We start from the raw sequence: 22,978 nt of genomic DNA, 5'->3' as shown, positions 1-22,978 counted from the left end.
TAGTTTGGACTAAGCGAAAGTATACTTTGAGTTAAGTAGGGTAACCATCTGATTTGTGAATAAAGGACTCCTTGTGAACCAGTGGTGTTTCATTTTGAGTCATAAGAGAACGAAACAATATTATAAAAATTCAAAATTTCAGGAATATGACTGTGTATGCGTTGGAAGTAATAAATAAATTTAATATTTGTTCCAGCATGGGGCGAATCTCTGCTATCGCTTCCCAAGCGCTGGCTCAGCACACAGGGCTATGGATCGGAGGACGAGTATTTCCAGGTGATATTTAGTTCACTGTACCAAAATAATTTTAGTTCTATGGATATCGCCCAGTCAAGCAATAGTACGACAAACGTTAATCACTAGTACTATCTCGCTCGCACAGTACCTACACGCAGACCTGTACCATTTCACTCACTCATTAGTTGTACTATATTTGCCATGAACCTTGTACAGTTTTTAGTTATTTCAATAACAGATTTTTTATAAAAGAGAGCTCCGAACGTTTCGCGAACGGAAGAAACTCCCCCCTCACCCTTCCCCTTTCCACTCCCCCTCTCTCACCCTTGCCCCTTCCCGCTCCCCCTCCCCCTCCCCCTCTCTTCCGCTCCCATTCCTCCGAAATCCACTTTCGGAAGAAAATACGTAAAATCCTATCTCAGATGACCTGTATTTGGAACAATCATCACTTTCATCATCATTTTAACGGTAAGACTATAGATCTCCACACGATATTTCCAATGATCGATTGGAACCGACCTGCATACTATATCTTTTGGGTGAACGTCCGAACCCACGCCTGCCGGACCTTGATCAGCAAGTAATTGTTTGTTCATTTTTCTATCCTATTCCACTCCCGACCCCACTCTACCTCGTAAAGTGATATAGTTACGAAAAAAAGAAAGGCAAGGAAGGCAGACTGTCCACAACAACACATCTTTTAATGGTTTAATAACACAGACGTACACTTTATCAGATGGATCACTTTATAGATCTTTCAAGGTTTCTTGTCATTTAAATATTCGTTTATTGAATTATAATCCTTTTCCGTCAATTTACCTTAAGTATGTGTTTTTAATATTTTTAACGCTAGTCCAAAAACATTCTGCGGAATTTTATAAAAAAATCTGTTTCCTTTTATAACAAACCGTGATATCCACTACAAAGGCCCTAGCGGCTATCTATTCTACAAAATATGTGGCCTGTCCTCCTACCACAACGTTTCAACGTGCCAATCCTCTGAACTATGTCGATAACCTTCGTTCGTTTTAGTATCTCCTCATTTCTCATTTGATTTTGTTGAGAAATCTTATAAAGACTATTCCTTCCAAAATCTAGTCTTTCAAAATCTAGGCCTTATGTCAATCAACTACTAGCGCCATCTATTGGCCACATCTGGAGTAATAACATTCAGACATTTATATATATATATACATCCGTGTGGTAGTAATATAATAATACATGTATACAGGAATATCTAAGAGAGATTATCTCATCTACATAAATATTTGTACAGTAGGATAAAGATCAATGTTTTGTTGCAACAGAAAGAATTGCCGAAGCTACCGGTGCCGGACCTGCGCGCGACGATGGATTCGTACATAGAATTCGCTTCCGTGATCGTTTCACAGCAACAGATGGAACAAACCAAGGCACTGGTGAAAGAGTTCGCGGCGGAACTGGGGCCGACGCTACAGGCAACGCTGCTGAACCGGCAGAGAGAAATGGATAATTGGGTATCGCCTTAACTCTTATATGAAAAACACACACAATGTTAATTCATTCCAAAGCACTTTGTAAAGATAGATCGTCCTAAAATCTAACCTAATGATTATCAAATGCAATCTAAACATTTGCACTGTTTAATTTTTAACATAAAAATAATTAAGAATCACCTAGTCTTAATAGAGATATTTTGCTTCTATTAGTACCTACAATGCATTTAGTTTTCTTAAGTTTATATCTATTAGTAAATATGAACTAACTTTAAGCTTGTGTACTCGCATTCATTTATTCTTCATCTTATCCAATTAGGTTCATTCATAAAGATAACTTGAGTTCGCATAAGAAAGTAACTATTAATCTGCACCAACGGAATCTATTAAGTTAAGCAGTTTAAGTAATTTAAGTTACATAGCTAGGAATGTTCCAAATATACCAAACTAATTCAAGTTTTTTTAATCACACATAAATATCCTCTCAGCATTTCTCGAAATTTATCTTATTTAAAAATTCAACAAAATTTTTTTTTAACATCTGAAAAGTAACCGTCAATTCCAAAGCATTTAGCTTGTTATTGCCTTGTTATCAATTGCCCTGTAATCAAGAACGATTGTGTGAAACTTTAAAAGCACAACAATAGCACGAGGCTCGGGTTGTTTGCAATCGTGCGCCGGAAGTGTCAACATGCCGTTGGATAAAAACATTTATCCGCTCAGAAATGAGCTACAAAATTAAAACGCTAATTATTGTACTTGTAATACTTTTTGAAAGTGTTCAAAATGATACAACAGTTGCACGTGACGAAGAAGACGACGCGGTACTCACAGACCTTCTTCGGACCATTGACAAGCCAACAGATGACTCAGTAGTTAATGTTACGTCTTATCTGCTGAACAAATTATGTGCTTGCATGCGTGAAAATTTGCAAAAGAAGGAACAAAATATAGCACTCAACAAGCAACATCAAATATATCAAAATGAAAATTCTAAACAAGAAGAATTAAATCTATATAAAAAGATTTATAGCAGAACCTGCGATTCGTTACAGAAGGAGCTATCTATTCTTGTATCTCAGCGTAATTGTGAAAGCAAAACGAACAATTCCCAGTGTAATCCCACTAGTGAAATCACTTTTGAAAACGGAAAGAAATTAGGATTTGTGAATCTATTAGATGACATTTTTATAAACACCAAAAATCATCACAAGTATTGGTTTAACAAGTATAATCTGTTTGAGAATGCAGAAATTTTTGACCCGAAATCGTTGAGATCGATAGTTATAATAATAACGCTTAAACTATCTAAAAATCAAACGAAATCATCGTACGCAAAATCAGTAAGTTTAGAGGAATTGAGCAATGTCATCGGAGGTGACGGTCCTGTGGGCGTAGACTTCATTGATTCTACATACGAATCAAAAGACACAAAAATTTCCATTAAAAATAATGTGGTCGAATGCAATTTGTTATCAGTGTTTACTTTTTTAAGAGAGGGAGAAAATGAGAAACTTATTCAAGCAATTAGATTATTTAGAAAAAATGATGACGTAAAGGTGTACATTAAACTTTTAACAAATTATTCTCATGGTGAATATACAGATATTTGCTGTAAAGAAAACGGTAAAAGAAAATGTGAAATATCTATGAACGATATATCACATAACATAAGCAATTTTAATAATAAATTAGACAGAGAAAGACAAACAGAGAAAAATAATACATATAGAGAAACAATAACAAAAATAAAAAACTTGGTTGAACTATACAAGAAAAAACTAAAATTAAAAAATTTCGAAAATGATTTAATAAGTAATAATATTAACCGTAATTTTAATGACAATACTTATTTAAAACATAATTCAGAGCTTAATACTGAAAAACAGTTCATAACAAAATCGCACGTTGATAAAAACCAAATATTAAATCACTTAATCTTTAACAAATTACCAGAAAAAAATAATTCGATCCCTGTTAATAACTTTGCATTAGTAATCAAAAAACCAGACTTGAATAAGAAAAATAAAGATATAGATAAAGTTCCATATGGAAATTTGACAAATAATGAAGATAATAACATTGTTGAAACTAACGAGATTTACCCAAAGTCAAGGCAATTGAGAAACGGTGAAGAGTTCAATGATGAACGTAACCAAAAATATTCTGATGATAAAGTAGATGAAGCTATTAAATTAAAAGCTAATAAATTAAAAGACACATCGAAAGAAACAAAATCAATATCAATCAAAATAAACGATGTTGCAAATAATGCAAAGCATCCTGACTCTTTCAAAAAAGAAGATTTTCAAGTTGAAACCAATGACTTGTCTAAGACAATTACCAAAATGGTAAGTGTTAATTCAAACAATATGCAAAGATATTTTAACAATACATCTAGTACATCTGATGACATTACATATGGAACAACGAAAAATATACAGGTCGATGAAAATCAAGGTTACTTAACTAAATATAAAAGGAAGATACAGATTAATAAAAATCTTACTCCGTTTAGTGGTTATTTTAATCGTAAAGAAAACATTTCTAGAACTTCACAAAGCGGAATGACAACCGAATATGCCGATAATATGATGTATAATACAAATTATTGGCTAGTTACTAAAAATCATACTACACAAATGTTCAAAAAAGCTTTAAAAGCTACAAGAAAGCTGACAACAAGAAAAGTTTCAACTAAAGTGCACAGATCTTTTAGTAACATAGATAAAAGAAAATTCCAAGGAAAGCCTCTAGTATTGAAACCTTTCAAAAAATCGTCAACTATTAAAAACATCTTTTTGTCACAAATATTTAAAAATAAAACAAAACAACTTTCAACATTGTTTTCAAATTCAAATGACTATAAATCTTATGAAAAGATTACAAAGCCATTTGGAGAGTTTCATTCTAATACAAAAACAAAAATTTTAGAGAACTTGAATAAATTACAACAAGATTATAAAATAAAAACTATCAATATTCGATTTACAACTGATACGCCTATCTCCTTGCCGGTACTACTTAGTCCTGCTTTATCAAAAAGCATGTCTCAGATAACCGTATCACCTAAAAGTAATGATATTATTGCCTCAAAGGCTATACCTGAAAGAAACAACCTTATAAAACCTCAAGCTTCAACAATAGATTCAATAGAAGGTAGTTTTCAAAATAACATCGCTATACAAAATATTTATGGAAGACAATACACAAGAAAGCCTTTTGAAATCAATCCGTTTTCTTTAGAAGCGATGAAAAATTATAGTCAGACTAATGAGTATGCTATTAATAAAACCACAAAGGAAATTAACGAATCAATTACAAAAGTTCACGGTGTACTCCATTATTCTGAAACAACAACACATCATGAAAATAGTAAATTCAATGAATCAGAACATAAATTTCATAATAGTCAAGATAAGAACACCTTATTTGAATTTAACTCCTCGGTTTTCACCATACAAGATATGATGAAAATATACACTGAAAAAAATACATCACACAATGATATAAATAGTGAAAAACCAAAATTAACTTACTTCCTGCAAAATGAACCTTACAATGTAAATGTTGATTTAACTTCGGAAAAAGTTTTAAATACACCATCAAAAGCTACAAACATATATCAGCTTCGTAGAAACTATAAAATAAACATTAAACTTAATACAAGTGATACAGAAATCAATAAAATACGTATAACAGATATTCCAAGAAATACATTTGCAAGCACGAACAAAGAACCTAGATACGAAATTTGGTCCTATGATAAAAATTTTAATGAAGATAACAAGAAGTTTACAAAACCATACAAATTGCTCAATCTAACCAGGCCGATAGATAATTTTGTAGGTAAATCACACCATGGACTTATTCCTAGCGCATTAACATCTTTAAAAGCTACAAGTAAAATTTATGCCGATTCTTCAACCAATACTCCGACGACCAATAAAATGACTATTAGCAATTCTATCAAATTTCTAAAATTACCAACAGTGGCAACTACAAATCCAATACAATATAACGAGGCCAATTTTTTGAATTTACGCCATAACACTTCAACTAACCAGATTCAAAATACAATCTCAAATGACCTAACTACTTCGTCGAGAACAAATGTAAATTCTAAATTTCAAGACAAGAGAACCAATGTAACAGAAGATTACTATAAAAATACAACACCTAATTATAATAATCTACAAGTACCAATTACTAAACATGAACTTCAAAGTGTTACGGATCAAACCGAGAAGGTAACTAGAAAACTCTCTACTACACATCCATTACGAGAAAACACTACAAAAAGAGTATATGATAGTACAGTAACAGCAGATGATTCAAAAACACAGTCCAATTTTATGCTTGAGGATCCTGATAGAGTAACATTAACTGAATCTGTTCTAAAAGGATATATTAACACCGAATCTAAAAGAGACAAGATAGATAATTTGAATCCTAAAAACATTAGAATTAATTCAAACGAGATGTCCGAAAATTTTACACCAATTATTAATCATCGAATCGCAAATAATTTCGAAACAGACACCACATTCAACATGTGGAATAGTCAAAATACTGTACATAGTTCTATTTCCGAATATGTATCTGATCCATTAAATTTGAATAATTTCACCAAAACAACGAAAGCATTAAATAAAGAAATTATCAATGCTAAAGATCGCAAAGTTACGACAAATAACTATAATCAAGATGAGGTTATCGTAAAAAATATAATACCAAAATTCAATGAAACTAAACCGAATTTAAAGATTCCAATTAAAATCCTTATGCCAAAATTAGAAGTATCAAACAGCCAGAACAATACCTTCTCTGACAAGGTTACTGAACAAATGGAACATTTTTCAACAAAATTGTCAAACCGTTTATATTTTGAGGATAAATCTGTAAATTTGAACCATGGATTTAAGCAAAATGCTTTGAAAACAATGAATCAAAACCTTGACGATAAAGAAATGAAAAATGTATCAAATATCGAAACAAATATGACTCTAAATATCACTGAAGAAGATTTTGCGTTCTTTACTACAAATAAATTTAAAGCAGGTGACAAAAGTTTTGAACCTAGAAAGATTACTGATATTAATTCTTCATCAATAAGTCACAGTAACAGAACAAATACTTCACAAAATGAAAATTATACTAAAAATCCGATCTCAAAGTTTGAAAATATTCATTATCTAAAATTTAACAGTTCTTCCCAACTTGAAGTACAAAATAAGCCAAGGCAAATGTTTAATAAGCATCCAAAAGCGAATCAAAAGTTATCCTATCAAAGTTCGCCTTATAATATCTCAGATGAACTTTTTAAACTAAGTATATTCAGTAACTTAGTAATAAACTCATCTAAAATGATTCAGAACACGACCGAGAAACCAATTGAAATTACTGGTAAAACTATTTCAAAATTACATAGTAAATCGTGGAAGTCTAGCTCCATTAGAAATACGGGTACATCATTACATTCCATTAAACAAACCAACGTCCCTTTTATGGAAACAGCATCAGACGTCTTTATGAAAATTCCTGATGACAAAACAAAAGATAGGAAATTAACAACACAAATGTTTACACGAATTTCAAAGAGCTCGAAAAATCGCCATCTCACGTATCCCATGACATATACCACGACTTCGATCATGAATCAAGAAATGACAATATCCCATAAAAGCACTCCCTTGATTAACAAGCAAAGGTTGTTAAATAAAGGATCAGAAAAATCAACTAATGACGATTTGAAATCTCAACAAATACATAAAATGACGAAATTTGACCATGTTCGTAATTATAGCAATTTCCTTGACATGAATGGAATAAACACGATATTAGATGGACTGCAAGACGATGGAAGAATTAAAAGTGGAAACAGAAATCATAAAGCATTCTCACAAAATATGACCTTCAGCACAACACCAACTGTTATTAATGAGGACATATTTACAACTAAGTCTTTTAAAAACAAACCGTCAATGTTTGTTAAATATTTGAGAAGCACAACTCCTTGTAACGATATTAGCAATAAACAATCAGGAAAGAAAAAAGATTATTCAAAATCCGGTCTTATTCAAACTACCTTTACAATATTTAAAAACAATTTGACAACAGTACGTGTCAAGCCTTTTAAAAAGACTAATATAAAGAGTCCAAGAGATTTCCACAAGAATTCAGAATCTACAAAGACATATAACCTGTCAATAGCGGAAAAATCTGTTTGGCTTAAACAGCAAAATAGTTTCTTAAAGACAACACCTATTACAAGTAATAAAAGCAATTTTGTCGACTCTGCACCACCACTAATTAAACATACAATTACATATCCTTACACGAAATTGAATACAGTAGAATACACGCCCAGTAAATTATCCAGTAATTATGAAAATGTAACACAAACAAAAGAAGTACAGAATATGACTTACGGTAATAATATAAATGTGTCCAGAAGTCAAAATCAAAATATTAAACTTGAATATACAAAACACTCAAAAACTGGTGAACATAAGCATGAAAGTTTTGTTGTAATAAAAACACCACTAGTAAACCGGACTCATACAATGTACACTAAAATAGAGAAGGAAATGAATCAAAATCTTTCGGAATTTAAATTGACCACAAGTGTACTTAAACCCTCTTTTTTATTTACACAAAACGAAGCTGTCTCGCAAAAAGATAAGGAAAGAAATATGAATTTGAAAACATTATCATTAAAAAATATATGGTCAAGTAAATCGACACCAATTAACTACCAAGAAATGCATGTGAGTAAAAAACTGAATGTATCTTTAAACATAGCTGAAATAAATCGAATAAAAATTGAAAACACCTCACCTAGTCAGAATTCAGAAGATAAAGTAACCTTTTCTAGTTACAACTACCTAGAAACGTTACAGACATTGCCTAGAAACACAAAACAAATCAATGCCGCTGATGCAGTGTCATTTACAACGGCGATACCAACAACTGATTTTAACAAACAATTACTTAAAAGTATTTTCAACAATTACAATACTCCATCTATAAGTTCCACTTCGACAAGCGAAGCTACAGCCGCAATATCTGCTCCTCGGCGATCAGAAATGAGCAATAATTATTCCTCTTACCGCATACTTAAGAAAGATTATTTAGAAGAACCATTACAAAGCGTAATTCAAGATTACAATAAAGTTTCTACAAGTAATGTTAAAATCATCCCAACCAACATCGAAAAATTGACAACAACTCAACATACTATTTATTCAAAACGGGCGACATACGTTCCTACACACAAAATTGAAGTGAAACATAAGAAAAACACGACACGACAAAGTGACATAACAGACTCTTCAGTATATACTAAAACATCACATAATTATGACATAACGGAAAAATTTACACATTTTTCAACAAAATCTGGACTTGAGAACACTGAAAATGAAAAGAATGAAAATTTGAAACCCACTATAAATAAAGATAATTTTAAATTCAATCCAGATAATGGTGCAGTGACACGTGATAATAACATAAAGGAAATAAATAATGATATAACTGAAAGAGGTTACCAACATTACACAAAAACTGAGGATTCATTAAATAAGTATGAGAACAGTAACTTTTCTTATGACAATGACCAGAATATAAGAAATCCAAATTTCTACACAAACTTACAGCCAATAACAAGTTCAAAAACTTTAAATGCTACCGTTGAACGGTTATTTTCAAAAAGTATAACATTTGAATCAAAACTTGCCTCTACGATTAAACCAAAAACTTTTATTGAAGTAGGTAAACAGTTTGATATATTAAATAATAACCGAATTTCAATGGCAAATACCAACATGTCGACAGCATGGCGATTAAAAAACAAAACAAATATAGAAGAGAACACTTACATTATTGTCGATGATGATAAGAAAGGAAAAAAAACTGCAAATACTCTATGCTATGGACACTTATTGATGACCGCAGGAATCATTATACTCAGCAGTTTAGATAACTGCGGAAATCAAAGCATACCTAAAAACGTGAAGAATATCACTCTACCATTCTTAATTTTAACTAATACAAATAATACGACAGCAAGTAAAAGTTTTAACAAAAACATAGGAGATGATTTAATTAAAACAGACTTTATGAAGGTCTACCAATCTTTGCTAGAAAATGCAGCCAATATAATTAAAGAAGGAGATGAATATTTCCGCAGAAATATAAAAAGGGGTAAATATCTAGCAACACCAAAAGTTACTAACGAATTTAATGAATCACAGTCGAAACATCTTAAAGATGATTCGTTGATTATGGTACCTGATAGAAATGACGAATCTTCATTTTTAACTAATTACCGACTTTATAAAGATAGTTGGAGGAAGGGAACGTCTTTGCCAAATCAAAATACCGACACACCAGCGACTAAAACAAAAGATTTCTTAGTTACAAATGAGGTTATTACTTCATATCATTCTCCCATGAGTACTACTTCCATATCCACTGTTAAAACATCAAAAATACCTAATCACGCTGAGAATTTCAAAAATATAGAAAAGTTTAAGGGTATGCACATAGCATCACAAAGTGTTCAAGAGATTATTCCAGCAATAACAAATGACTTTGATCAGCGCAACACTACAGATACAGCACACATTCATTCAAGTACGAAAGATTATAAATATGCTGGTAAATTTCAAAACGAAAGACAAAAATCAGTCACTAAACCAATAAACCTTTTTGCTGATGAAACTTTTCAAAATAATCGTAAAAAGCAGTTCTTTCAATACAAGAACATACTTAGCACGAGAAATAGCGGAATAACAAGCACACTGAAATACACAAACGACAATTTCTTAGAAAAGACAAATCGAAAATTTACGACTACAAGTATAAGAAAACCAACCGAAAAATACAGTACTAAGACATTTATTAGAAAAATTAATCGCACAACATCACAGGGTGATGAAAATTTAGGTAGAAATAATACTCAAGATATGAGAAGTAAAAGCAGAAATTTCACAACAAAGAAGAACAAAATTATTAAATATAATATTTACAAACCCGCGCCCGAAGATCCAGACATATCCTTAGATTCCCAATCTGAATTTACTTTTGAATTAAAACCAATAGACTTTAAAACAAAACCAAGTAAAATGTTTGACTTATATAACAAATATAATCATATTTCATCTAATTTTAATAAAATTTTTGAAACAAATCAAAAATATGATTCAAAATTTGTAAAAATTGACCAGAAGAACTCACTACCAGGATCTTTGAAGCAAACTAAAGATACGAAAATATCATTAGTGACATCGACTAGTACTCCACCCTCTTACAACTCGATTGCAACAACTAAACAAAATACTAAACAACTATATGAACCTACAGCAACTAGTAGCAATATAAACAAAAGTACTTTCATTCAAAGAGATAGAAAGATCATCACTGTAAACACGGATGACTTTTTCTCAAAAAGGCGATTTTACTCAAAGCAAATATTAAGAGACGTGCCGAAATCTCGACACATACCTTTTATACTACACTTTCCCGTTACATCGAAACCAAAACATATCATCTTGAGGCCTATATTTCGGAACATCGCTGATGGTTACAAGGAGAGAAACTCACTGAGAAATGGAAACATACAGCAGTCTTCGTGGAGAGACAAGATAGTCAGATTACAAAATTTGTTACTTCTAGGACAATTAAACTCAAACGTAGCAGAGAAACCTCCCCGGCCACCAATCACAACGACTGAATACAGTGTTTTTAATGTTTATGATCCAGGACATGGTAAGGTAAAGGATACAGCAAGAATAAAAAAATATTACCTTAAATATCACAAGAAAAACAATAACGAGGAGATCAGTAAGCCTTTGAAGACTTACCAAAGTAAACTGGAAGACCAGATGAATAACTACTCAACATCAACATTCAAGCCTTTAAGAAGATCTAGAAGATCAAGGAGGACTATTTTCTTTCTAAGTCCAACAGTACCTTATAATCGATATTTTTAATTTACTTTTTAATAAATCAAATAAAACTTTGAGTTGTTCTTTCTCATTCAAATTTGTATAACTCATATTGGATATCTACAAGGACTAATATAAAATAATTGCATCTTCATCCGTTAGTACAAACCTTTGTCTCTTCTACAATTTTTCTTACGTTGTGGCGACTTTTCGCTCTTTACCTTTTTCTCCAAATATACTATTATTTCATTTATAATGTACAATCAAAAGCCTTCGCAGTATTTTTAATCTGTTAATATCAAAAGGTGCAGTATGTTCATCCGATGTTTTATGGCATGTAACAGTACACTTTTACAGAGTATTCTATTGTCATGATATAGTCAAGCAATTATAGCTTTTATATGACTTCTAGTAGAAGTGATTTGAAGCAGGTTAAAAGCAATGTAAAGAAAACTGCATAGGCATGTTTTTTATGGCGCTGACTGTATTCTACATCGCGTTATACTGTGACTTAGACAATTATTGATTTGTATTCTTTCTTAAGTACACTCAACTACATTAATGGTAAGTCTGAACTGACTTTCTTTACACATAGGTCAATTTGGCTGTATTTAGTATAATAACTACACTTTATATGGTTGATTTATTTGAAAGGTTACATGAATCTTCTGACTGTACTAATACATTTTTCTAGATAATACCCACCACAGTCGGACTTAGTTTAGGCTAGATCCCGTGGTGGGAGTTGGGAAGTGTGTGTGCTAACTCCGGCACCATATCTGAATGATATGGAAGTCAGCTTACTTGGCATCCGGAGTGAGGATTGAATCGTTAGAGCGTTCTTGTTCCATCACCTGTTTGGAGAGTCTGGTAGTGCGTACGCGCATGGGGTTCTTACCTTAAAGTACTTCTGTTGAAGACGGTGAAGAAACAACCTTCCGTAAACAGGTCCTTGGCCACGAGCGGTGTACTGTACCCTTTGATATAACCTAACAGTTTGGAACTTTGGCGACAGTATAATCAATAAATTAGGAATAAGTTAGAGAGGGTGATATACTTTATACATCTGTCTCCAAGTAACTTTGAGTGTTTATCATGATATCGTTTCATTCTAATCTTTTTTTGACTTTTATATTAAAATCAAACACATTAGGTATGTTATTATTATTGTTTTATTACGATTTATTTATTAATTTATTACTTTCAGAAAACTTACAACTTGACTTAATAATAAAAAGAGGATATAAATATAGGAAGAAGTTTCAATAATTTTCATAGATATACAACAGTGTTATGTGTATATTTTTTTAGAAATTTATTAAGCGCTGACTTGCAAATCTTTGTAAAAAATAAAGTACATGTAAAAATAAACACATTTTTAAAACAGAATTTAACTTATCAATAAAAGGTTTCGTTTCACAACTTTCAAATCAATATCTGAAAATGTTATTTAAATTTTTATAATCTGTATTTATTTCTTAGCAACACACCAATATCAGCACCATTACAAAATTATTCATAGGATCGTCGTTTGTTTTTTGATAGAAAGAGACGCAGTTACTTTATTATACTTTTAAATGAATTTCTTTCAATCACCCGGCACTAGGTGACGGACTGGTGGCTAGACGACATGTATCTGAAGGTTCGTCTACCTCTCCCAATCAACTCCAACCCCGGCATGGTCTTCCCTCGTCAGCACTTCGCTAAGATGGAAGAAGTAGCAGATCTCGGTGCACTGTTCATTGATGATCTGCTCGATTATAAGGAAATGCTGGACAGGTAATCACCTAGTCACACTATATTTTAAAAACAACAACAATCTCTACACATATCGTTCTGATATTTACAGAGGAGAGCTACCACTTGAAAGAGCCACGAGTCGCGAGAAAGGTCAGCCGCTTTGCATGGAGCAGTTCTATCGGCTGCTAGGTGTCTGCCGTATTCCAGAAGTTGGCAAGGACCGTCTGGAACTTCCGAAACCACCCCAAGATCCAGAGGAGGATGAAGAGCTAGTGATCGTGGCGTGCAGAAACCATGTATGCATTTTTTTAATTTTTTAGCTACTTCAACTAACCAATCACAATCCCTACTTTACAACCAATCAGACGTGTCGTCTGTGTGAAAGCGACGGAAGATGTGTGCAACAAAGATATAATATGAACATGTGAAGGATGACAGAAGAGAACGATAATAAAAAAGTTTTACTGAAAAATTATTTGATACAAAAATCACGGTCATAGATTTAAGATAGGGAAACGAGGGGCCCCCAGAAAAGGGTGGAATTAAAAGAAATTAAAACTAATAATGGTATATATAAATAGAAACGATCCTAATTTTTTAGCGCGCAGTAGTCTAAGCAGGTATATAGCTAACAAGTTAACTTTGGACGGTTCTTCCCGCAGTCCGATATCCTGAAACACTCGTCAACTTAATTACATTAGAACCAACTAACAACATTAAGTCTTCCCCCAACATCACCCGACGCTCATTAACTGCCTTGGTTGGACCCTTATAAGTTCGTTACAACTCCCGTGTAGCCCTCAGTCACCGGGGCCCCGTTATTAATCTAGCCGGGACAACATGTCCGAACATTCCCACAGACCGGAACTACATTGTCCTTAATTAACTTAGATGTTTTATGATCATCGTTTCAGCCAAAAACGCCCACTGCTGGACATATCTTGATTAGTTTAACAACAGTCCTGAAGTAACCCTAACCAATCTTCAACTATCTTCTCAGTAACCTAAAGACTGCTGCCAGAAACTTTGAGAACATCCTGTTCTAAAAGCAAAATACTACACAGCTTACATGTGCCAAAGCTCTTCATGGTGGAGCTATAGCTTACTTATATATCTGTGTCAGTTCTACCCGATCCCCGTGAAGACTGCTGGAGGCAAGCGGCTGTCACCCGGCGAGATCCAGGCGCAGGTGCTTCAGGCAATGGTGGACGCAGCTGGCAGCCCAGCAGCCCCTCGAGTTGGACTCCTTACATCCATGGCTCGAGACGACTGGGCCCGCGCCAGGGTGCAGCTAATGAAAGGTTTTTTTGCATTCCTTATTGCACGCTTCAAAAGTTCCTCATCAAATCGAATATCATACACCGTCACAACGGAGGCTTCCAATTACCTACCAGCAAATCAAGATCTGTAAATCTTAAGACGCCGGATAATTGACTGTAATTCCACTGATGACATTCTTCTTCTTCTACTTTCAAGCCGATGGACGCCCACTGCAAGGCATAGGCTTTCCCCAAACCTCGCCACGATGACCGGTCTTGTACTGCCCGCATCCAGCGACTTCTCGTGACCTTGACTATGTCATCGGTCCACCAAGTGGGGGCTCATGGTCGACACTCGAAAACCTTGCCGTTCCAATGTCCAACAGTTGCACGAGCTATGCACTCCGCCCACTACTACTTCAGGCGGGCAATTCTTCAAGCTACCTTGGTGATCTTGGTTCTTTTGCGGTTCTCCTCATTCCTGATTCGATCTCGCAGCGAGTGACTTTGAACCTTTTTATGAGGTCCCTCGTAAGTAACCACGTCTCGGATCCATATGTCATCACCGGCAGCATGTATTGGTTAAAGACTTTCTTCTTCAATCATTGCAGTGTTTTGTACGTGAAGAGGTTTCCGAGCTTCCTGAACACTGTCCCGCACCCGAGTTGGATTCGGCAAGAGATCCTTTTCTCAAAGTTGGACTTACAAAGCTGGACGGTTTATCCCAGACATGGACACTATGAAATCCATTTAATAAAAATAACGCTGCTATTATAATGTAATTGCATCTGATTGTGCTCGAAGAAAATTCCTCTATACTACCTACTTGTCATGGTGAAGGCGAAAACGAACTCTGTCATGCATCTAATATCCGTACAATGTATTTTCTTTACCTATAGGTTCACCTCCATCAATGATGGACCACTTCTTCTCGGATATGGAAAGAATATTCGTTATGCCTCTCCTTCCTGAGTCCACCTTTAAAACTAAAAAGTCTAAGAAAGTACTCGGCGAGTTCAGGAAGACTCTACTCTAACAAAAATCTGACATTTAAATAACCTGGAATTTACGTAGAGAGCAACAACCGCTGCAATCTGGAGCTGATGTCGCGCGCGCTGTGCGTGCTGTGCGTGGACGAGGCTGGTGGTGACCGGCTTGACCTGGACGAAGACAGCAACGCCATGATGCGAGCCATGCACGGCGCCGGCACCGCGCATCACTCCGCCAACCGATGGTTCGATAAAACCGTCCAGGTATACATTTGTTCCAGGCGTATTATTGTCTTTCCAACATATCAATTAACACACTGGTCACAGGATTACACCACATGTGATGGTCAATAACTGTATCAATTAAACCAATACTCGTGCCTGATTAGGGTGCATATGCAACCTTCGATGCTTTATATTAGGAAGAAATTGAGGTTATCTTTGAAATCATAGGGAAGCTCAATTTGATTCGCTTTATCCTTCTTTTGTTTCAACATAGATAATAAATAAAAAATAGCAGTAACTAACACAAGGCCCTACTCAAAGCTTTTTAGTCCCTTGCCGTGCTTTAACGAATCTCACTGGTGACGAACATTTAACCCAAACAGGAACATGACGTGCCAGGCTAATGAATAAATCGTCGGGAAAAACGTAAACAACAGGAGCCTATCAGCTGAGTCAGTATTGGACTACAAAAGCAATAATAGAAACGCAAAGATTTAAAGATTTCGGCTCGTATTGCAACCTTTCTCGAGCAACAGTCTTATCTGTTTACCACGCTTTGACACGGGACACTTGGGCCCGAGTTTCGTCGAGCTTAATGGCACGGCAAGTGGTATTTTTTCTTTTTTGGCCCCCGTTATTGGGGCCTTTCGTTCTCCTCACGTTTATGGACAGGAAACTTACAATTTTTAAGCTATAAGATGTTATCCAAACAACGTGGTCAACTGATATAACAACGTGGTTCATTGATATTTGCATATTGTAAATTTATTTGATTGAGACTACTTCATTGATATGGGAGTACAATGGAGATATTTCGTCAGCTGATCATGTCTTCGGACGGCTCGGTGGGCATGTGCTACGAGCACAGCGCTGCTGAAGGCGTGGCGGTGGTGCGGCTGGCGGAGCGCGCGCTGGCCCGCGCCGCTGTCGCACCTCGCCCCTCTCCCCCCGCAACACTTCCACCTGCCCCCACGCGCCTTCGCTGGACCCTCTCGCCGGACCTCGAGCAAACCATCGAGCAAGCAGCTAAACAGCTCGACCGGTAACTTTACATTTTTTACTATAATAACAAGATATTCACCGAAAGGTTTGACTTAAAAATAAGTCACATGAGTCACGTGCTTTCACAACGATACAAGAGCCGTCGAGTCACTTTACATACATACATTGATTAAAGATACTACTTGCTTCCGTTCTCCCTTGATCCTTTCACCGCAAAACTGAACAACCTCTGAATGAATAACATGTTATCATAGGTCTCATAGCGATTTATTTTGTTCATTGTTATTTTATTTTCTGGCTTATAAAAGCTCTCTTTTAGCAATCTGTTTGACACTTTGTATATTCTTTTGCTCTTTAAAAACATTTGTGTAAAAAGAACCAAACGAAATACAAAATTGTGTCTTCTTCTTTTTAGCTGATGAGCAGTCCTTCGCTGCTCACATCTGGCGACTTCCCACAACCTTAACTATGTTGACCACCTACTGGGGGGCCCGCCCACGCCGCGTTAACTGGTTTATGGTCGCCACTTGAGAACGTATAATTGTACCTAATAAAAATCGATTGTCTTCAGCCAAATCGCAGACCTGGACTTCAAGGTCTACACATACAAGGGCTACGGGCGCGAGTTCATGAAGTCCTGCCGCACCAGTCCAGATGTCTACATTCAGCTCGCTCTCCAATATACCTATTTCAAGTAAGTACACATGTATATGTTGTTTTCCAATAGCATATTTTATCAGCTTCCTTGTAGACAATGTTCTAAACTGGTTTTAGGCACCTTTTTATTATTATTCATATTAGTAAGTCTCTTGACGGCAACTATATACAGTTCTTCAATACACTCCGGGCTAATGTTTATCTATTTATTTATTTATTTATTCGTATTTTTTACAGTCTTTATAAAGGCGGTCTTAATACCTTTAGGCATTCTCTACCAGTCAACTCAAGGTAGTGCAGAAATAGTTAGTGTTGGTATGATTATACGAATATAAAGTATTTATATAAATTTATATATTGCATATATATATTCGATATGCTCCGCTGACAATACACACTGTGATGGCTTACGAAGAAGGAAGGGAAGAAGCCGGAAGCAGTTGATGTGATTATTTACTGTTAGAACATAGTTTACAATTTTAAAGCGTTATAAAACGGAAAGAGAGATGATAAAAAAGTTAAATATATAAATAAAGAATTAAAAATAATATAATTATGGACACAGACTAAATGAAGAGCATTAACTTATCAGTCAAACACTACTTAATATTAATGTATTTTATAATATTAGTTCAACATTTACCCCATAGGGGTGGCCAGGGTCCTTCTCCCGGGCAATGAATCTACACTCCTGCGGCCAGTGCGCGTGCGCATTGAACTAAAGCCCGTTGAGCACTATTGCTTCCACAATTGCACGCCACTTGCGATATACCTTGTACCGTCAAGTGTCATAATATTTTTACTGTATTACAAGTTGTATAACGTTTCTTTTAATAATATATTTATTTGTACATATGGTAAAATAACATGGAACGTTACAAGACTTCAAATTAAGTTAAAGGTATCATATCATTATTAACACCATTATCTACCCAATAATGGATATAATTGTAATGGTGACAGGATGTACGGGTACCTTGTATCTACGTATGAGTCGGCGTCTTTACGGCGTTTCCGTTGCGGTCGTGTGGACAACATCCGAGCGGCCCACGGAGCGGCCCGCGCCTGGGCCCAGGCCATGTGCGCCCACCAACCCCAGGACCCGAACAAGAAGGTCTCTTTCAACCTTTACGGGGTAAGGATGAACTCACAAAACGCTGTTCCAATATAAGATTTTTCTTACATTCAAGTATATTTAATTTCAAAATAAACATAGCTTGAATAAGAATTTTTTTTCAGATTTCTTTAGATCAGAGTTCCCCAAACTTTTTAGTGTCGTAGACCCCTTGCCATGTTTTTCCGTGTTGGGTAGACCCCCTACTTACCTGATATTGATTTCCTGTAAATTTCTAACTGTAGTGAAGTTTAGTGTTAAAAACCTAAAGTAAAAACACGTGTTAATTTATACATTTATTAATTAAATTTAAATTAAAACTACTCAAAATAATTTTTTTATCTGTTATGTAAAATATACGTAACATTAAATAAACATAAAATAAACTATAAATAAAATAACATGAGCAATAAGTCAATATTTTAGTGAGAAGGATGAACCTGATGCTTTAATAATAAATTATCAACATTTGGCATCGATTCAATCTGTTTTGATATTATAAGATAGTATGATGTAAGTAAATAGGTACTATCAGTGTATGTGTTGAGATCCACTATCGTGGACCCCCATTTTCATTTCATGGACCCCCAATTTTTTTTTCATTTACGTAGACCCTTCGCAAGTTGTCATAGACCCCTAGGGGTTGATATAGACTACTCTTTGGGAATCACTGCTTTGGATCATTGATTTTAAAATATATAGTACTATGGGAGATGAAAACAGCATCTCACGCGTCCCTATGTATCTGATACCATAAAATGTATGTGTCACTACAACCTATTTTCAATTAAATATTTAATATAATTTGTTAACTTGACGGGTCTAGGATCAAAAGAAGCTGGAACTATTCGAGGAAGCGGCTCGCAAGCAGACAGCGGTGATGGAAGCAAATATCCTCGGTCGCGGTATGGACAACCATCTGCTAGGACTGCGAGAGGCGGCACGCGAGTCGCTTGGTCACCTACCACCACTCTTCACCGACCCAACCTACAAGCAGATGATAGAGTTCAAGCTCAGCACCAGTCAGGTAGAATTTAAGCCAGAAGACTTACTGCTTGACTTAGGTTCCCCAGTTTTTGATTATTGCAATAGGATTGATTGCATGCGTCCTGCACCCAACGTCTTTGGATCGTAACAAGGTCATCAGGTTCCACGTTGCGCTTGCCGAACTATGGTCTCCACTCCAGAATCCTAGGGCCTCAGCAACCATCAGATTTGCGTATTATGTCGCCTTCCCACTACCACTTCTAGTTGCCAATCTGCTGTGCCGTCTAGAGGTATTGTGCACTTTGTTGCACGACTACCACTGCATGTACGGAAGTGGCTAAATATTGGTCCTTTTCTTACTTAGGATGGACTTCCGCGAGGTAACACCTGATTCCATTAAATATGTTAGTCTCAACAACTCTTTCTTCAGGGTTTTTTGTTTTCTGAAAATTTCTAGGCATATTACACGGTTTTTTACAACTACGTATAAGTCAAATAAAACTTCAGCCAGGTATTGAAGCTATCTTCCACAATTTCTAAAATAACCTATTAAAGAGGCTTTTGATGATGCAGTATAATTTAGTTTAGTTACACTATACTTGAGATTATACCTAATGTTAATAACAAAAATTAATGTATGATACAATCTTATCCAATGAAAATCAATAGTTTTACTAGAAACCAAAAAAATCACGAACAGGTGGCGACCACCACCGACGGTACGTTCATGGGGTACGGCGCCGTGGTACCAGATGGCTACGGCTGCAGCTACAACCCAAAAAAGGACTGCGTCATCTTCTGCATCGCCTCTTTCCACTCCTCCAGCGTCACCAGCACCGAAGCTTTCCGTCAGAGCCTCGAGGAGGCGCTCGACACCATGAAGCTGATGTTCCAAAATCGACAGCCAAACAACTAAGCCGGCAAGCATATACCATTACTAATTAACTAAATATTGTGTCAAATCTTATATTATTAGATCTGGCTCCATCTCGCGCTTAAACTTTTCAGGGTCCTTCCAGTGCTTAGAGTATACTGTTATCTAATCTTCAAAGCACCAGCTGTTGCTAAAACTACCGTCTATAAAAATATCATTAGGTGTAGAGAGAATAGTTGTTATAATTGTTAAAAATATTCTAGTGATTACTCATTTTACATTGTTACAAATAGTTATATATATACACGCACTTTATTGTAATTTAAAGTAGTTTATACTGCAGTAAATTTAAGGTTAAAAAATCATTATTAACTAATTATTAATAATGTCTGTCAAATTACGTGAACAAATATTGCAAATTTACATCTATTAGTAGTTTACAAAATCGCATATCTGATGAAATACTTTCTAGATTGTCAGATATCGAGTGTTTTGAGATATCAAATTTGATATAAATTTAACCGTTCACTTTAAAAGTAACATAATACATATCATTATAATTATAAATTTTTAGCTATAGCGCCTGTCAAAGTGTAATAGCAATTTTTGTAAACTATAACTTAATGCCGCTATATAGTCTACAGGAGAGTACATTGGCGATTTGTTAATAGTGATAATAATGCTTAATTGAGTGGTTTGATGAATCTATACTAAATGCATTTCTGATTCAAATAACTAATAGTTTGATAGATCGCAGCAACAAAGTTCCGACCAATCCATTCTAAACTTTTCATGGTACTAACAATGAACATAGTATATCAACTATAACATTTACTTTTAAGACGAAGTTTAAATAATATAAGTAAGCAGATTGAAAATTGATCTCATCTGAAATAAATTAAGTAATAACTATAATTTATATAAAGATTGCATTTCGAGAAAGAATTAATCTCTTTCTTAGTGTGATACTTTTGTGCATTGTGAATATTTGGTATTTGTTACATAAATTTGTTCTATTATTAAAGGTAATTCAATAACATCGATTCAAAATCGAAAAAGATTTTAAGATTTTAGAATACTAGTCTCTAAATTTCTTTGCGAATATACCACACATATGTTTCAATATGTTCGTAAATTTTACGAATCTTTTGCGTATAAATCGTTAAAAAATTTTAATTTATGTTTGTAAATATATAATTAAATGTTCAATTTTATATATAGTCAAATATTTCAAATGTTAAAAAAGTTAAAATACCTTTATTTGATTATAGAAAGTTTATACATTTTTATTGTTTAAAATTCATGTTACCGGGTAACTATTTTTATGTATATAAAGACTATCTAAAAAATTATGAAGTATTATGTTTTAAAATATGTTAAGAATATATATATTTTTTTTTAATTGTTCAAAATGAATGGTGCCATTTGTTTTTAAGTAAAAGATTCTTTTTTCTTTATAGACAAATAAACTTAATATACTAAACCATAATGAGTAGTAAAATATGGTAAAAAACGTCTTAAGGAAATCACTCGTTGTAGTCTTTTTTTATAGAAATTCAAATTTAAATAGTAAATCTTTTACTGGATGAAAAGTGATGATGCTAATCAAGCTAGCGCTATTAAAAAAGTTGTTAAAAAGCTAATGTCAAAAATAATGCATTGCGTCAAAATAACATAAAACTTAAAAATCAGTAGTTATTGTACTCTAAGTGTCAATTAAATAATTTTACAGTATGTATATTGTAGAAAACACGTGAATGCACCGGTATAAGATCAATAATACGGAAGTTATATACCATACAGAACTTTTAACTGCCGTATTTTTCAATAATAAGTAAAAAATGATTTCTAAAATTGTAGCAGTGTCTCTAAATGTTATAAACTATTTATTTTTCTAGTGTTAAGTATAGCATAAGGTAAACTAAACATATCAAACGTGGCTCTCATGCGCGACATGGCCAAGAATATCAAAAACATATCAAAGTTAACTTAAGTGTAGTTTATAATTGTTAGCAAATTGTTGGGTATAAATGTATTGATAAATTATACCAGTTGATTCCTAGACAAATGTTTATAGTGAAATATTGAAGCTTGCTGTTTAACTCGAATATTCATGGTATTGTTTTAAAAATTATTTTCATAATTTATATTGTAAACCTATAATATTAGATTCCTCATAATTTTTATAATATATCATTCAAAATGCTATTTGTTAATTTACTTATATCAGAAACTATGAAATCTTTAAAATATATTATATATACATATAAAATTTTTAATATAGAGGCCTTCCTTATATCTACAGGAATATATATGCAATTTTTCAGAAACAGTATTTTAAATACAATTCTTTGAATTTTAATTACAGTTTATATTAATAACTCTTATATATATTGACTTTGCTGTTAAACAATTTGCAAATGTTAGAATGAATTAGATATATCTGTAGCAAAATGTAGAATTTATTCC

General features: G+C 34.1%; 1 protein-coding gene across 1 annotated transcript; it reads left to right on the top strand.

The window, feature by feature from the left end:
- Positions 1 to 208: 208 nt before the first annotated feature.
- Positions 209 to 20,919, top strand: ChAT (Choline acetyltransferase). The gene is made up of 11 exons (XM_068765596.1): positions 209 to 276; positions 1,545 to 1,733; positions 13,269 to 13,441; positions 13,512 to 13,698; positions 14,526 to 14,703; positions 15,736 to 15,914; positions 16,697 to 16,917; positions 17,449 to 17,571; positions 18,498 to 18,669; positions 19,475 to 19,675; positions 20,336 to 20,919. Exons 2-11 carry the CDS (start codon positions 1,587 to 1,589, stop codon positions 20,549 to 20,551), a joined length of 1,797 nt encoding a protein of 598 aa, XP_068621697.1. The 5' UTR covers positions 209 to 276; positions 1,545 to 1,586; the 3' UTR covers positions 20,552 to 20,919.
- The last annotated feature ends 2,059 nt before the right edge of the window (positions 20,920 to 22,978 follow it).

Source organism: Battus philenor, unplaced genomic scaffold, assembly GCF_028537555.1.
Source record: "Battus philenor isolate CCGP_79_NKW_IND1 unplaced genomic scaffold, ilBatPhil1.0.hap1 SCAF_10, whole genome shotgun sequence".
In the NCBI taxonomy this organism is placed as follows: Eukaryota; Metazoa; Arthropoda; class Insecta; order Lepidoptera; family Papilionidae; genus Battus; species Battus philenor.
Note: the sequence above shows the minus strand (reverse complement) of the source record. Positions and strands in the feature narration are given on the sequence as shown.

Excerpts from the sequence above, each read along its gene's own strand:
- ChAT (XM_068765596.1), top strand. The coding sequence starts at position 1,587 with ATGGATTCGTACATAGAATTCGCTTCCGTGATCGTTTCACAGCAACAG. Across the intron at positions 1,734-13,268 it reads AGAGAGAAATGGATAATTGG|GTGACGGACTGGTGGCTAGA; the intron begins GTATCGCCTTAA and ends ACCCGGCACTAG. Across the intron at positions 13,442-13,511 it reads TATAAGGAAATGCTGGACAG|AGGAGAGCTACCACTTGAAA; the intron begins GTAATCACCTAG and ends TGATATTTACAG.